The following is a 17303-nucleotide window of genomic DNA, read 5'->3' on the forward strand; positions in this document are numbered from 1 at the left end:
CAAGCCACCTGGGAGACACACCAAACATGTGGAAGAAGGTGCTCTGGTCAGATGAAACCAAAATTGATATTTTTGGCAACAATGCAAAACGTTATGTTTGGCGTAAAAGCAACACAGCTCATCACCATGAACACACCATCCCCACTGTCAAACATGGTGGTGGCAGCATCATGGTTTGGGCCTGCTTTTCTTCAGCAGGGACAGGGAAGATGGTTAAAATTGATGGGAAGATGGATGGAGCCAAATACAGGACCATTCTGGAAGAAAACCTAATGGAGTCTGCAAAAGACCTGAGACTGGGACGGAGATTTGTCTTCCAACAAGACAATGATCCAAAACATAAAGCAAAATCTACAATGGAATGGTTCAAAAATAAACATATCCAGGTGTTAGAATGGCCAAGTCAAAGTCCAGACCTGAATCCAATCGAGAATCTGTGGAAAGAACTGAAAACTGCTGTTCACAAATGCTCTCCATCCAACCTCACTGAGCTCGAGCTGTTTTGCAAGGAGGAATGGGAAAAAAATTCAGTCTCTCGATGTGCAAAACTGATAGAGACATACCCCAAGCGACTTACAGCTGTAATCGCAGCAAAAGGTGGCGCTACAAAGTATTAACTTAAGGGGGCTGAATAATTTTGCACGCCCAATTTTCAGTTTTTGATTTGTTAAAAAAAAATGAAATATCCAATAAATGTCGTTCCACTTCATGATTGTGTCCCACTTGTTGTTGATTCTTCACAAAAAAATACAGTTTTATATCTTTATGTTTGAAGCCTGAAATGTGGCAAAAGGTCGCAAAGTTCAAGGGGGCCGAATACTTTCGCAAGGCACTGTATATATTACACCAGTCAAAAGTTGGGACACATGTACTCATTCAAGGGTCTTTCTTTATTTGACTATTTTCTACATTGCAGAAAAGTAGAGAAGACATCAAAACTATTAAATAACACATGGAATCATGTAGTAACTAAAAAAGTGTTAAACAAATCAAAATAGATTTTATTTTTGAGATTCTTCAAAGTAGCTACCCTTTGCATTGTTGACAACTTTGCACACTCTTGGCATTCTCTCAACCAGCTTCCTGAGGTAGTCACCTGGAATGCATTTCAATTAACAGGTGTGCCTTGTTAAAAGTTCATTTGTGGAATATCTTTCCTTCTTAATGCATTGGAGCCAATCAGTTGTGTTGTGACAAGGTAGGGGTGGTAGACAGAAGATAGCCCTATTTGGTAAAACACCAAGTCCATATTATGGCAAGAACAGCTCAAATAGGCAAAGAGAAACGACAGTCCATCATTACATTAAGACATGAAGGTCAGTCAATCCGGAACAACTTTGAATGTTTCTTCGAGTGCAGTCGCAAAAACCATCAAGCGCGATGATGAAACTGGCTCTCAAGAGGACAGCCACGGGAAAGGAAGACCCAGAGTTACATCTGCTGCAGAGGATAAGTTCATTAGTTACCAGCCTCCGATTGAATCTTAAATAAATGCTTCACAGTTGAAGTAACAGACACACTGTTCAGAGGAGACTGCGTGAATCAGGCCTTCATGGTCGAATTGCCGCAAAGAAACCACTACTAACGGACACCAATAAGAAGAAGATGCCTGCTTGTGCCAAGAAACACGAGCAATGGACATTAGACCGGTGGAAATCTGTCGTTGGGTCTGATGAGTCCAAATTTGAGATTCTTGATTTCAACCACCAGAGTAGGTGAACAGATGATCTCCACATGTGTTGTTCCCACCGTGAAGCATGGAGGAGGAGGTGTGATGGTGCTTTGCTGGTAACACTGTCTGTGATTTACATAGAATTTAAGTTTTTAAGTCACACTTAACCAGCATGGCTACCACAGCATTCTGCAGCGATACGCCATCCCATCTGGTTTGCGCTTAGTGGGACGATCATTTGTTTTTCAACAGGACAATGACCCAACACACCTCCAGGGTGTGTAAGGGCTATTTGACAAAGAAGGAGAGTGATGGAGTGCTGCATCAGGTGACCTGGCCTCCACAATCCCCCGACCTCAACCCAATTGAGATGGTTTGGGATAAGTTGGACCACAGAGTGAAGGGCCAAAAGCGGCCAACAAGTGCTCAGCATATGTGGGAACTCCTTCAAGACTGTTGGAAAAGCATTCCAGGTGAAGCTGGTTGAGAGAATGCTAAGAGTGTGCAAAGCTGTCATCAAGGCAAAGGGTGGCTACTTGATTCCATATGTGTTATTTCATAGTTTTTATATATATATATATATATATATATATATACACACACACACACACACACATATACAGTCGTGGGCAAAAGTTTTGAGGATGACACAGAGAATGACACAAATGTTAATTTTCACAAAGTCTGCTGCCTCAGTTTGTATGATGGCAATTTGCATTTACTCCAGAATGTTATGAAGAGTGATCAGATGAAGAGTGATCATAACCACCAACGATAAAAGACAGTACTGTGCAGCCGTCTTCATCGACCTGGCCAAGGCTTTCGACATTGTCAATCACCGTATTCTTATCGGCAGACTCAATACCCTTGGTTTTTATAATGACTGCCTCGCCTGGTTCACCAACTACTTTGCAGACAGAGTTCAGTGTGTCAAATCGGAGGGCATGTTGTCCGGACCTCTGGCAGTCTCTATGGGGGTACCACAGGGTTAAATTTTCGGGCCGACTCTTTTCTCTGTATATCTCAATGATGTCGCTCTTGCTGCGGGCGATTCCCTGATCCACCTCTACGCAGATGACACCATTCAGTATACTTCTGGCCCATCCTTGGACACTGTGCTAACTAACCTCCAAACAAGCTTCAGTGTCATACAACACTCGTGGCCTCCAACTGCTCTTAAATGCTAGTAAAACCAAATGCATGCTTTTCAACCATTCGCTACCCGCCCGCCCGACTAGCATCACCACCCTGGACGGTTCCGACCTAGAATATGTGGACAACTATAAACACCTAGGTGTCTGGCGAGACTGTGAACTCTCTTTCCAGACTCATATTAAACATCTTCAATCAAAAATCAAATCTAGAATCGGCTTTCTATTTCGCAACAAAGTCTCCTTCACTCGCGCCGCCAAACTTACCCTAATAAAATGGACTATCCTACCGATCCTCGACATTGGCGATGTCATCTACAAAATAGCTTCCAACACTCTACTCACCAAACTGGATGCAGTCTATCACAGTGCCATCCGTTTTGTTACCAAATCACCTTATACCACCCACCACTGCATCCTGTATGCTCTAGTCGGCTGGCCCTCGCTACATATTCATCGCCAGACCCACTGGCTCCAGGTCATCTATAAGTCTATGCTAGATAAAGCTCCGCCTTATCTCAGTTCACTGGTCACGATAACAACACCCACCCGTAGCACACGTTCCAGTAGGTATATCTCACTGATCATCCCCAAAGCCAACACCTCATTTGGCCGCTTTTCCTTCCAGTTCTCTGCTGCCAGTGACTGGAACGAATTGCAAAAATCGCTCACCAACTTTAAACATCAACTATCTGAGCAGCTAACCGATCACTGCAGCTGTACATAGTCCATCTGTAAATAGCCCACCCAGTCTACCTACCTCATCCTCATATTGTTTTTATTTTATTTACTTTTCTGCTCTTTTGCACACCAGTATCTCTACTTGCACATCATAATCTGCTCATTTATCACTCCAGTGTTAATCTGCTAAATTGTAATTATTCGCTCCTATGGCCTATTTATTGCCTACCTCCTCATGCCTTTTGCACACACTGACTTTCTTTTTTCTACTGTGTCATTGACCCATTTATTGTGTTATTGGCTTGTTTATTATTTACTCCATGCGTAACTCTGTGTTGTCTCTGTCACACTGCTTTGCTTCATCTTGGCCAGGTCGCAGTTGCAAATGAGAACTTGTTTTCAACTAGCCTACCTGGTTAAATAAAGGTGAAAAAAATAAAATAATTTGCAATTAATTGAAAAGTCCCTCTTTGCCATGCAAATTAACTGAATTTGGAGGATGGCCTGGTGTAAAGAAGGGCAGCAAAGAAGCCACTTCTCTCCAGGAAAAACATCAGGGACAGACTGATATTCTGCAAAAGGTAAGTAAGTACTGGGGTAAAGTGATTTTCTCTGATGAATCCCCTTTCCGATTGTTTGGGGCATCTGGAAAAAAGCTTGTCCGGAGAAGACAATGTTGAGCACTACCATCAGTCCTGTGTCATGCTAACAGTAAAGCATCCTGAGACCATTCATGTGTGGGGTTGCTTCTCAGCCAAGGGAGTGGGCTCACTCACAATTCTGCCTAAGAACACAGCCATGAATAAAGAATGGTACCAACACATCCTCCGAGAGCAACTTCTCCCAACCATCCAGGAACAGTTTGGTGACAAACAATGCCTTCTAGAGCATGATGGAGCACATTGCCATAAGGCAAAAGTGATAACTAAGTGGCTCGGGGAACAAAACATCGATATTTTGGGTCCAAACTCCCCATACCTTAATCCCATTGAGAACTTGTGGTCAATCCTCAAGAAGCAGGTGGACAACCAAAAACCCACAAATTCAGACAAACTCCAAGCATTGATTATGCAAGAATGGGCTGCCATCAGTCAGGATGTGGCCCAGAAGTTAATTGACAGCATGCCAGGGCGGATTGAAGAGGTCTTGAAAAAGAAGGGTCAACACTGCAAATATTGACTCTTTGCATCAACTTCATGTAATTGTCAATAAAAGCCTTTGACACTTATGAAATGCTTGTAATTATACTTCAGTATTCCAAGTATATCATAACTCTGACACTGAAGCATCAAACTTTGTGGAAATTAATATTTGTGTCATTCTCAAAACTTTTGGCCACGACTGTACACACACGTGATCATCAGATAACTGCAGATATAACAGTAGTCCTGATAACCAGACAGGTTTGAGGCTTTATTCCCCCCCCCCCCCCCCCCCCCACTGATGACGACCTCCCCCTCACCAATTTTCCCCTCTGTTGGGCCGAGCGCGTCTCCCGCAGGGCGAAGACGTTCCCGCACACCGAGATCTCCCGCCACACGCCTGGCGCCGGCTCCGACACAAAGTCTCCCGCCGGGTGCATCACCAGCACGCCATTGGTGGTCAGGCCGTCCATCAAGCCGTCTGACGTTCGCCACTTGGCAGCCCGCTCCTGAGAGACCCACACACAAACAGACAGACAGAGAGCCAAGGTGAGGGACAGTGATGGATAAAAGCAGAGACAGATAAAGAGAGAGAGAAGTGGGTAGAAGGAGAGGAAGAGGCAGAAAGAGAGTAAGGGAGAGGGAGAGAGAGAAAATAAACAGCTAACATTGCTTTTCTGCACTGCTATATTTAGACCAGAGTAGGACCACTATACTGACGATCACACAGCAATGCACACGCACACATAAACATTGCAGGGCATTCAGTCCCTGCAGTGGCAGTGTTATGATATTTTCTGTCAGTGGGCATACCTTTCAAAGCAGGCATGACGACAAGCCATTCAACCAGTGTTATTGTATAAGCCTTTCAGAACATTTATGTCCCAATATTTTGAATAAACTTCCTTTCTACCTCCATCCATCCATCTATCCCCTCTCTCTCTCTCTCTCTCTCTCTCCCGCTCTCCATCCCTCCTACTCTCTCTCCATCCCTCGCTCCCTCTCCACCTCCACAGTAGCAGTGGGCCGAGCTGCCTGCCCGATTCCGCTGTCTGCCAAGGACATTGTGTGTGTGCCAGTTGTAGAGGAGGGAGCCGTGCGGAGGTTATTCAGCCTTCGCTTCATTGACAGCAGCTAGCAGCTCTTGAGGGCTCTGAGGTTTCTCTCCTGTATGTCTTGCACCGGCCACATGCTATGATGCTAAGATGAATTACGCAAGTCTATGTGGTGGGGTTAGGTTAGTCATCCGGATGTTATCGCATGATGATGTCACGACGTGGACACAATGTCTTATTTGTTTGTCCTTTGCAGTGTCAAAAGGTCGCATGTGGTGCCATGCTACCGTTGTCATCGATGCCATCATTTTGTTGTATCTCTGTAGTCAACGAAAACCATTTTCAGTATAAACACTTATTTCTTGTGTGATATCCACTAAAGCATATGTAAGTATATCATAACTCTGTCTGGTATATGAACTATCCTGTCATTGCCCTTGGTCACTGTTGGCACGCGACGAACATTGACCAGTCAATCGTTTCAAAAACATTACCACCTTCCTTCATCTAATCCAATATGGCCGCCATTCCTGCCCCTCATAATCAAATGTTAGTGGAGGTCAGTGGCAGACTGGCGGTGTGGCAGCACAGTGTGTCTGACTCTGACCCTAGGGCCGACTCCCATCGATGGAGATGAGTACAGCTGGACTCCTGCCTCCAATGTCTTCCACAATGACAATGGCCCCTCTCCCTCCCTCCCTCTCCCTTCACCCCACCCCCCCCACCCCACCAAATGGCCTCCCCATCTCTCCCGTGCCAACTCTCTCTCTTTCTCCATTTACACTCCATGTTCATCTCGCAGAACCCCTTCGATAACTCATTCCCTGTATGGGCGAGGGGGATGGGGAAGACAGGGAGAAGGGGGGGAACTGAGTGCCTCTGCCAGAATGGATCAAACACAAGCAACCCCCCTCTACTTCACTGCACTGGACCACTGCACTGTAATTTTAATGCAGTGTATTGTTGTGTTTGCTGATTGGAGTGGTTTTCAGCAAACACTCACACTCCCATGCACACGTGCGGGCAAGCACACGCACACACACAAACACAAGCGTATGTGCACATACTTGCACGCAGATATAGACAGAAGTGTTTGACGGATACAGTTACATATCGGGATATTATTTTTGCACTAGTTGGCTGTAGCAGCACCAAAACTGCAGTATTTTTCCTTCATAGCTTGTTCTTCATCTTCTTTTTAAATTAGGGAGCCAATTTGTTTTCAGCACTTTTATATCCGTGACTGATCAACACTAGTTTTCTTATGGCTCTCTCTTGTCCCCCTGCAGCGGACATATACCGTATGGTGGGAAATAGGTTTGGGACATCAAATCGCAATAAAATCACAGTATTGAATCATAACACAGTACATACAGAAGTGTGAGAATCGTGAGCATCACAACACATAACGTATCGGCGCCGAAGTATCGTGATAGTATTGTATCGTGAGGTCGCTGGCAATTCCCAGCTCTAACACACACGTCACTCACATACCCCAATAAACGACTTACTGCATGTGCGTATCTGTACTTAACTATTTATATTTTGGACAACTTTTTACTCCACTATATTCCTAAAGAAGATATGTACCTTTTTATTCCCATACCTTTTCTTGACACTCAAAAGTACTTGTTACATTTCAAATACTCAGGAAGGACAGCAATATTGTCCAATTCACACATCTATCAATATAACGCGTTGTCATCCCTACTGCCTCTGATCTGGCGGACTCACTAAACACAAATACTTCATTTGTAAATGATGTCTGAGTGTTGGAGTGTGCCCCTGGCTGTCCGTAAATTAAGACAATTGTGCCGTCTAGTTTACTTAAAACTTCTTTGGGATAGGGATGAATAGCGTGCCCAGAGTGAACTGCCTCCTACTCAGTCCCAGATGCTAATATATGCATATTATTATTAGTATTGGATAGAAAACACTCTGAAGTTTCTAAAACTGTTTGAATGATGTCTGTGAGTATAACATAACTCATGTGGCAGGCAAAAACCTGAGAAAAAGTTTGTAGTTTTTGAACTTATCCCTATCGAATACACAGTGAGATATGGGTCAAATTGCACTTCCTAAGGCTTCCACTAGATGTCAACCATCTTTAGAACGTTGTTTCAGGCTCTTACTCTGAAGTGGGACCGGATGAGAGCTTTTTGAGTCAGTGGTCTGGCAGAGTGTCACAGGCTCAAGACGCCCGGTCACGAGAGAGTTAGCTCTCGTTCCATGGCTTTTCTACAGACAATGGAATTCTCCGGTTGCAACATTATTGAACTTTTATGATAAAAACATCCTAAAGATTGATTCTATACTTAGTTTGACAAGTTTCTTCGACCTGTAATATAACTTTTTGAACGTTTCGTCAGAATGGACCAGATCGCGCTTTTGGATTTGTTTACCAAACACCCTAGCAAAATAAGCTATTGGACATAAATGATGGACATTATCGAACAAAACAAGCATTTATTGTGGAACTGTGATTCCTGGGAGTGCATTCTGATGAAGATCATCAAAGGGAAGTGAATATTTATAATGTTATTTATGAATAATGTTGACTACCCAACATGGTGAATATTTCTCTGGCTGGTTTGGGCTCTGAGCGCTGTTCTCAGATTGTGCTTTTTCCGTAAAGTTTTTGTTGAAATCTGACACAGCGGTTGCATTAAGGAGAAGTGTATCTAAAGTTCTATGTATAATAGTTGTATTTTCATCAACATTTATTATGAGTATTTCTGTGAATTAATGTGGCTCTCTGCAATATCACTGCATGTTTTAGAACTATTGAACGTAACACACCAATGTAAAATAAGATTTTGGGATATAAATATGAACTTTACTGAACAAAACATACATGTATTGTGTAACATGAAGTCCTATGAGTGTTATCTGATGAAGAACATCAAAGGTTAGTGATTCATTTTATCTCTATTTCTGCTTTTTGTGACTCCACTCTTTGGCTGGAAAAATGGCTGGGATTTTCTGTGAGTTGGTGGTGACCTAACATAATTGTTTGTGGAGCTTTCGCTGTAATGCATTTTTTAAATCAGACACTGTGGCTGGATTAAAGAGAATTTTATCTTTAAAATGGTACCTAATACTTGTATGTTTGAGAAATTGGATTTAAGAGATGTCTGTTGATTTGTATTTGGCGCCCTGCAATTTCATTGGCTTGGCGAGGGGTTCTGGCTAGTGGAACAGGGTTCCCCAGTCCTAGACAGGTTTAACATAAGGAATTTGAAGTCTAGCATTTACTTTTACTCTAGTATGACAATTGAGTACTTTCCCCACCACTGCACACATACACTGTATCAATTTAATCACGGCTCCTTGATTCCCATAATTTCCATTTCTCTGCAGTTTGAGCGAACGTGTGTGTATAGAATCCAACAATGCTGTCATAAATCCAATCCATTAAAAAAGCCGTGGCCCTCAGAGCCTGAAAGCAAATGCGGCCTGGCAGTCCCGGACGTGTGTCTATTGATATTTACCATTGATAGTCTTATCTCTAAACAAAGTGAGGCTAGGGCTGTTTTTGTGGTTGGGCGCTGGGCCAACCAGCCAATGAGAGGCAATAGCCCTAAGGCGAAGAAGACGCACCAGTTAAATGTGTGTGTGTGTGTGTGTGTAAGTGTGTGTGTGCGCGCGCGCGCATAGGATGGGGCCAAGAGATTTCTCATTTTTTTCACCAGTACAGACGGGTAATTTGTGTATGAATATACACCTCGAATAAATATTGCCCAAGAAGTAGACCACATGGTGAACATTCACACACCCACTAACAACTCCTACACACCACACCACCATTTCCTCCCGGACTTCAATCAATCTCCACAGTATATCACACGTGGTGACGCTCATCACCGCGATGACACGGTCGGGGTGTGATGTCGCCCATGCTGTCACTCACACTGTGGCCATCACCGCGACTCACCCCCAGGAAGATGTTTTTGGAGGAGTCGAAGCCGGCGGCGTAGATGCGGGCCGTGTAAGGGGCGTTGCGCTCGCACATTATGCGGCACGCGTAGCGGGAGATTGTGCTCTGGGCCGACTGCCCCCCTCCTCCTCCTCCGACCCCCTCGCCTGCCGCCCCCTGGACCTGCCACCCACCGCCACCACCACTGGTGCTGCTGCCCGCTGTGTCCGTCACCACAAAGTCAATCATGCTCTCTGTAGAACGCCCGATCTGTAGGGCGAGGTAGGCCATAGGAGATAGAGGGAGATTCATGGTTAATAGAATTATAGAAAAAAGTACAGTAGAATAGAGTAGAATAGAATAGAATAGGGTATATGAGTAGAAACATGTCTTTGGGGAGGAGGGTGGTAGAAAAACTCAATTCCATTTCAATCCCACTGAAGTCAGGGTATCATCTGGAGTGTTGTGGAGAAATGCCCACAACATACCAGCAAACAAGTTTTGTTTCCTCCCAGGCTGCCAGGAGATAACATGGCAGCCTTGTCACAGCCCCTGGTTGGAGAGAGAGAGCAGACAGATGAACAGATGGGACCGCAGCCCTGGAGCCTGCAGCACCTCAGATCCATTCTGCCCGCAGGAGTTTGGACTCCTTCATTCATCACTGGGATGAGAGATAGACAGCTAGAGCAGTCTGTCGCTGTCCGAAAGGAGAGGGGGAGGGGAGAGCGGGAGTCTGCTATCTAACACACAGGAAATAAACCCTCTCCTCGCTCCTCTTCTGACAGTGTGCGCCCCCCAAACAGTACCCTTATTCCTTATGTGATGCACAGACGTTGACCCCTATGGGCACTGGTCAAAAGTAGAGCACTAAATAGGAAATGTCATTTAGGATGCACACACTCTGTTGTCAGTTTCCAGGTCATTGTCGTGCTGAAGTGTTGGGGCTCTGGCTGACTTGGCATGTCATGTGTAGGTAATATAAAAGAGGACTCACCTGAAACATGTCTGTGTTGGTGTCATGAGTGTACTCTACAATGACCGAGTGACTCCTGGACAGGGTGTAAGAGATGCTGTGCTGGCTTTTGTTGCTGAGGGCCTGTTGATGCAGAACACACACATATACAGGAACCAGGTCATATAGCCAGCTACTCAGGAAAGGGCATCCCAAAAGTTTTGCCTGCTTGGGAATGTATTAGTACCATATGTGGTAAGCGTTGATATAAACAGAGTCGTACATACAGTTTGTACTTTTCATTCCTGCACACAGAACATTTCTAGAGTTAATGAGTAAACATTTCTATAATTATTAAATAGTGTTTCAAACTGTGAAAGACTGTCTAAATCTAATGTGATTTAGACAGTGACCTCTCACCTTTGACACCAGAGGGGTGGAGACATTGTGGATGACATCAGGTTTGACCCCGTTGGCTTTGGGTCTCTTGTAGAGGGCCAGGCGACTTCTCCTTCGCCCCTTGTCCCCATTGGCCAAGGAACCATTGTGCCTGAGTACAGTATGGGCCATAATATAACACACTTTTTCAATATACAACCAAATATACTTTACATTTGTATTAGTTGGCAGCCTATCTTCCCCATTCAGTTGGGATTGAGGCTTGCATGTATTGTCCTAATACATATAGTTGGATCTACACAACAAATTAGACAACAACTTTAGACTACCTATGAGATGTGAACATGTGACACACTTTGGGGTAAACTATTCCTTTAAAACTGGACCAAATGGCTTGAATCTCAATCCATAAAGATTAATTTGGTTCTGAGGGGAATATTCCCTATATGGGTTAGTCTGCCTATGTCCTGCCTATTACCTGCCCATGTCATGATTGGATGGGGCTCATAAAATGTCTGCAGCTGGCATTACACTCCCTCTTAATAAAATCCATAGAATATTCAGCCTTACTCATTATCCACAATTATTATATACCATCACTGTATGAGTGAGTAAGACATGAGTCTACAATTCTCCCCCCCCCCCCCCTCTCCCTCTCTCTCTCTCGGCAGTTGAGGGTGTAATTTGCCTATTCTGCCCCATGACTCTTACAATGGCATCATTGTAAGGGAGTCAAATGAGCTCTTTTTTTTATGAGCCACTGAAACGGAAAGAAAGATAGATACTGTGTGTGTCTAGGAGCTGCAAGGGCTAGTCTTTTTGGCTTTGTAAAGAAGGTAGGAAGGGGGGTTTCTTCTAACTGACAAGGATAGCTTAAGAGTGTACACACAACCACTGAGACTTATGAGTCCATATAAATAACGCTTCTTCAAGGCATGGCGTGTATAACACAGTCTGGGATGAGATGAATGGTATGGGCAACTGTTGTACATATTAACCACTGTTGAAGACACATAAGCAAACACGCACAGAAACACCCACCCACCAACACACACACACAGAGGGACAGGTAACCCACCCTAAGACGATGAGCTCCCCGTATTTGACGGGCTCCTTGTCCCCGGGGAAGAGTCCGTCGTGGGGCGTGGAGCATGAGCCCAGGGGAGGCGAGGGCTGGCTCTTGTTGCAGGACGGGCGCAGCTCCAGTGAGGGCGGGGGACACAGGGCCTCCGAGCTACCCTCCAAAACCATGCCCGCCGGCCACAATGTGGGATCACAGCTGGGAGGGAGAGAAGAGGGAGGGAGCGAAAGGCGAGGGAGAGAGCGAGAGAGACAGAAAGAGATATAAGAGACACTCAAGACAATCAGTGCACCAAGACAAGGATACAGCTGTAGGCAGTCACCGATGTATCATCAGCGCATCAAAGAGTTCAATATTCAAATATACATGGCCTTTAAACAAAGACGCAGCATTTGTGGTCCTACTCAGACAGTCATCACGATGCTGTCGCTATACTTAGAAGTTTAATTGTCATACTGCATTATGTGACAAAACAGAAGTACTCTCTCTTCTTTGCTGACTTGGTGCATTTGCAGAGTGTGTGTGTGTGGGCGTGCATGCCTGTGTGTGTGTGTGTGTGTGTGTGTGTGTGTGTGTGTGTGTGTGTGTGTGTGTGTGTGTGTGTGTGTGTGTGTGTGTGTGTGTGTGCGCGAGGGCTAGACAGGCAAAACGAATAGGACTAGATGGGTACAAGTGAGCCAAGCATTTTCACGCAGGCAGTTAAACGCCTAAATCTACAGCCTCAGCTTGTACCACATTGTGTCTCTGTCTGACATATCCTACCATTGTTAAATGAACTCAAGTTCTATGGCCATTGGCAAGTGTTACTATAGTCCTTTGTAGGGCCAAGAATCACTCAAAACAAGAGAACATGTTTCCCAAAGCTTTTAAAGTTAACAACCAGATAACCATCAATCGATGTTCTGTCGTGTCCGAGATTCTTAACAAACCCTGTGAGAGCTGCAACTTTTCTCTGGGTTCAACATGATTGGTTTTCAGTTTTTACAAAAGGTTTATGGCTGCCTGGCTGGCTGTGTCATTTCAATGGTTCGATTGGGAGCACTGTCAAATGAAAACAAGCACTTGGCATTAAAGGAATTGGACTAAAAATGTTTTTTTATGATAGTCTAATGCAATTGTATAATAGCACAGGGATACATTCTAGGGGTGCTTTAAAGAAACAAGCATCACATCACATGAATTGTGAATAAAGGAAAGATAATTATCTCCTCAAACAGTGGGTGTACATATACAGTAAAATGTCTATTTACATTTAAATCCCTTGACATTTGCAAATGTACACAAGTCAAAAAAAAAAAATCTCTGCATTCCCTGTCTGTGTTGGCAATGAGGCAAACACAGGTTCTATGCCAATGTTTATTATAAATACCCTATTATCAATCAAAAGTGGGCGAGACCACCTACACCACGAATCCAATGAAGCCAGTGACATCACACAGCCAGCCATAATAGACCAATGCCTTGTTCACTCTTTATGGATCATGAACATGGCATACCTACACAACAACAAAAAAACATGTTATGGTTATAAACAGACTGGAATTCCAACTCTGCTATATGTTATCTTCCCTCAGAAGTGCAAATTGTCTGATCACAGAAATAGATTAACTAGAACTGACATTCTCATTCTGTCTATGTGTCTGATATCCTATATAATCTTGAGTTTGGGCAGTCCAACCTCAAAGCCCCATCCCTCAAAATGAACGGCCAGACCAGACAAGAGCATGGGGACCACAGCTGTTCCGGCGAGTTGTCAATTGCATCACGACGTGAACATTAGACTTTATTCGATATAAACACGTCTAATCGGAGGCCAACACAGAGAACATCCCCTCGTAATGAGATGATGGACGACAGAGAGCAGATTTAGGCAGGCGGTCGCCATTTCATTACGGCTCTCCATTGCTATGGCTGGGAGATGGAGTGTTATAGGAGTAGGATGGAGAGAAAGAATGGACACAGGGGAGGTAAAGGGAGTGAAAGAAAGAGGGAGGGGAGGGGTTGAGTAGGGAGAGGAGGATGAGACTGAAAAACCATGGCGGCATGGCCGGATGGATGGATGGAGGAGGAGGATTGAGAGGTGGAGAGAAATGAGAGGAAGAGATACAAGGTACCTTGCACTGATGTGTACAAGCACAGACAGACCTAAAGCATGACACTAAAACCAAAGGGCAAAATGGGAAACCAGAGATGGGCAATGAGAATAGGAGGGATGGAGGCAGACAGACAACGGGACAGAGAGGGGACACACGGTGTGCGTGGGCGGTGTGTGTGTGAGACAGTGTGTGTGTGCGCATGCTCGCCGGTGCAGGGGTTTGGCAGGGTGATGGATTACCTGTTCTCTGCCACGCACTTTCTAATCAACCCACTGCCACAACCTGGGAGTGGAGAGAGACAGAGAGAGAGAGAGAGAGAGAGGTAGAGGGTGGGAGGGGGTTATTGAGAGAAAGAGACAGAGGAACAAAGAAAATCTGTGTGACAAAGGAAGACAAAGGGAAATGGAATAATAGAGAGAGAGAGATAAAGAGAGATAGAAATGCAGTCCACAGTAAAAGACTGGGATGGTAGCTATAGGGACCGGAAAGGAATAGCGACCACCGATAATACACAGGTCAACAGACACAAAGGAAAACAATGAAACATAGCGACGTGTTTCACGATTTCCACTGCAGTTATTACACAGGGTATCACAACGTAATCTAACGTTTGTTATATTATCTTTGGTTGGTTTCATTAAGAACATTCTTCAACCTAAGCTCCCCCTTTCTCCAAATGTCTCTCTCCCTCACTCTTCTTCACCACAATTCACCCACAATTCTCTCTCCTCCTACTGCAGAGGAAGGGTGAGTGTGTGTGGGAGAGAGAGAGAGAGAGAGAGAGAGAGAGAGAGAGAGAGAGAGAGAGAGAGAGAGAGAGAGAGAGAGAGAGAGAGAGAGAGAGAGAGAGAGAGAGAGAGAGAGAGAGAGAGAGAGAGAGAGAGAGAGAGAGAGAGAGAGAGAGAGAGAGAGAGAGAGAGAGAGAGAGAGAGAGAAAATGAGAGAGGAGTGAAATGGAGGGGTGAAGCTCTTCCATCTCCATCCAGTAACAAATGAACAGAGAGCTAAATATACACACCAGGAAGTGATCTCAGGAATAAAATATGAATTCCTGACAACATTGATCACATTTTACTCCTTTCCAGACATCTTTTTGCACTTATTTTTTTATTTTCTCCCATATCTGGAGAAATGTAGCCATATCAATTGCATACGATTATAGAGGCAACAATTTCCATTCACTGATGGTTTGTGGTTTAACATTTGTAGCAGTGGTGAAACCGAAAAAGAGAGTTCTTCTACCTGGAACCAAAAGGGGTTATTCAAAGGGTTATCCAAGCCCAAAAACCCGTTTTGGTTCTAGATAGCACCTTTTTTTTCTCTCAGAGTGTACTGCAGTGAATTCCATGGTATTGCCTCGTGTCAGCTTCGTCCTGATACTGGATATCACTGGGAATACATTTCCGCTGCACATGACCGTACTGTCAGGGTAGCTGTGATACTATCTGCAACATTTTATCGTGGTATGCAACACGACGAAAACATGGCAACGAGGGACTCAGATTTAGCACCTTGCTAAGAAAAGCAAGATGTTTGGCAGGAGATAAACTGAGATATGCCGTAACTCTACTCTACTGGTATGTTTAAATTCATATCACCACAGAGGCAGAGGCATAGGCTATCTAACCTACACAGTATGCACAGGCACATGAGGACATACGACACTGTCGGAAAAAACCTGAGTTATTGCATTGATTGCCAGTCAATTGTCAGTCATGGTCTATGGTGGCCAAGGTGTCACCTGTTATCGAAGCAGACACAAAGCCCGATAGCACTGGTGTTGTGTACTAATGGGCCTGCCTGATAAAGTCTGTGACCGGGCTAGTGCTGTGCAGTGCAGTGGGTGCTATGATGCCATTAATGGAGAGGGAACAACATACTACCTCAGAGACTGAGAGAAAGTGTGTGTGCGCGTGTGAGATTGTGTGTGTGTCTTTCCAACAAACTTCAAGAGGGTTCCACCTTCACCAGGTTAGAAAAATCACTCACACAATATTCTACACTAGGAGACAAATATTCTGAGTAAAGAAATCCTCCTTTCACATCAAGCTGGCACACAGGCATAATAGAGCCTGTGGTATCCCAATAGAGTGCTTAGTCAAACTCGGAGACAACAACAGCGACAACAACATCATCCATTACCAGGTTCAACCATCCATCCCATACTACATCTTAGTCCAAGTTTTTTGTCTGTATCTTCTCGGAAAAGGGGCCCTTGTTCAGTGACAACACATTGTATTCCCCCAGAGTCGCATTGGGGTATCTTTGCCAGGTGTTATTTACATTTTTTTAGGTAATTGATTATCGGTTCCAAGCACCCTTTTATACATGTTCAGAGTTGAGGATGTTCTCTTCCTTTACTGGGACTACTCTTTGTCAGGTTCAAATGGGTTCATATCTCAATAGCTAAAATGCACAGGGTTAATATACGTATATCTCAATGGTTCAAATGGCTTCGGCCTACACTTGGCCTAAGGTTCCCCTTAAGACTTCGTAGTATTTTGTCTGTAAGTATACGTTATGTAATCTCTCTGTGTTATTGCCACCTCCACCTACCTGCTTGACCCCTCTGGCTTTACAAGAAGACACACAGGTGGGCCGCTCAGTTACCTCATCACCTCTTCACCGGTACCACACACACTCTGACTCACCCTCTCTCTCTCTCTCTCTCTCTCACCCTCTCTTTTTCTCCTTTCCTCATTACTCACCCTCTCGCTATCCCACTCTCCTCTCTTCCTCTCTCCCCCGTCACTTGTCCTCACTGTCTTTCTCTTTCTCTATCCCTCTCTCGCTCTCTCTTTCTCTCAGTCTGTCTCTCTCTCTTTCTCACACGTGTCACAGCAGACAACCAGCTTACGGACTGCCTGTATGAGTAAGCATCAGTCATGCAGGATTCATCTGTGCGACTGTAGACAGAAGTCCATTTAACAAGACTGTGAAGCACGCATTTTGAATGGGATTATGCTTAAGTGTGAGGAATTTACTCATTAGGATTGTCTGTATTTACTCTTTGAAGTTGTAAACAGTATTAATGAAGTTGTGTATTTACCCTATAGGGGGAAGAGGAAGAATAGGAGGAGGAACAGGGGCAGGCAAAAGAGAAACAAAACAAACAGATTCCCAGTAGGCTCTAGCGAGGACACAGCAGGAGAACATTG

The 17303-nt window shown here is 44.5% G+C and overlaps 1 protein-coding gene across 3 annotated transcripts in view; it reads right to left on the reverse strand.

Moving 5' to 3' along the window:
* The window catches only part of LOC139416186 (pellino E3 ubiquitin protein ligase family member 3), a 29189-nt gene that overhangs the window by 1957 nt on the left and 9929 nt on the right, over positions 1 to 17303 (reverse strand). For 2 of the 3 annotated variants that reach the window (XM_071164557.1, XM_071164556.1), the window contains exons 2-6: positions 12047 to 12247; positions 10990 to 11119; positions 10612 to 10713; positions 9636 to 9887; positions 4967 to 5155 (exon numbers count right to left, since the gene is read on the reverse strand). In XM_071164557.1, the coding sequence (XP_071020658.1) occupies positions 4967 to 5155; positions 9636 to 9887; positions 10612 to 10713; positions 10990 to 11119; positions 12047 to 12219 (846 nt within the window). In that variant the 5' untranslated portion in view covers positions 12220 to 12247. Of the gene's footprint in view, positions 1 to 4966; positions 5156 to 9635; positions 9888 to 10611; positions 10714 to 10989; positions 11120 to 12046; positions 12248 to 14384; positions 14428 to 17303 lie in introns of all 3 variants that reach the window. The other variant, XM_071164555.1, reaches the window with a different exon arrangement.

The sequence above is a fragment of the Oncorhynchus clarkii genome, chromosome 9, assembly GCF_045791955.1.
Source record: "Oncorhynchus clarkii lewisi isolate Uvic-CL-2024 chromosome 9, UVic_Ocla_1.0, whole genome shotgun sequence".
NCBI lineage: Eukaryota > Metazoa > Chordata > Actinopteri > Salmoniformes > Salmonidae > Oncorhynchus > Oncorhynchus clarkii.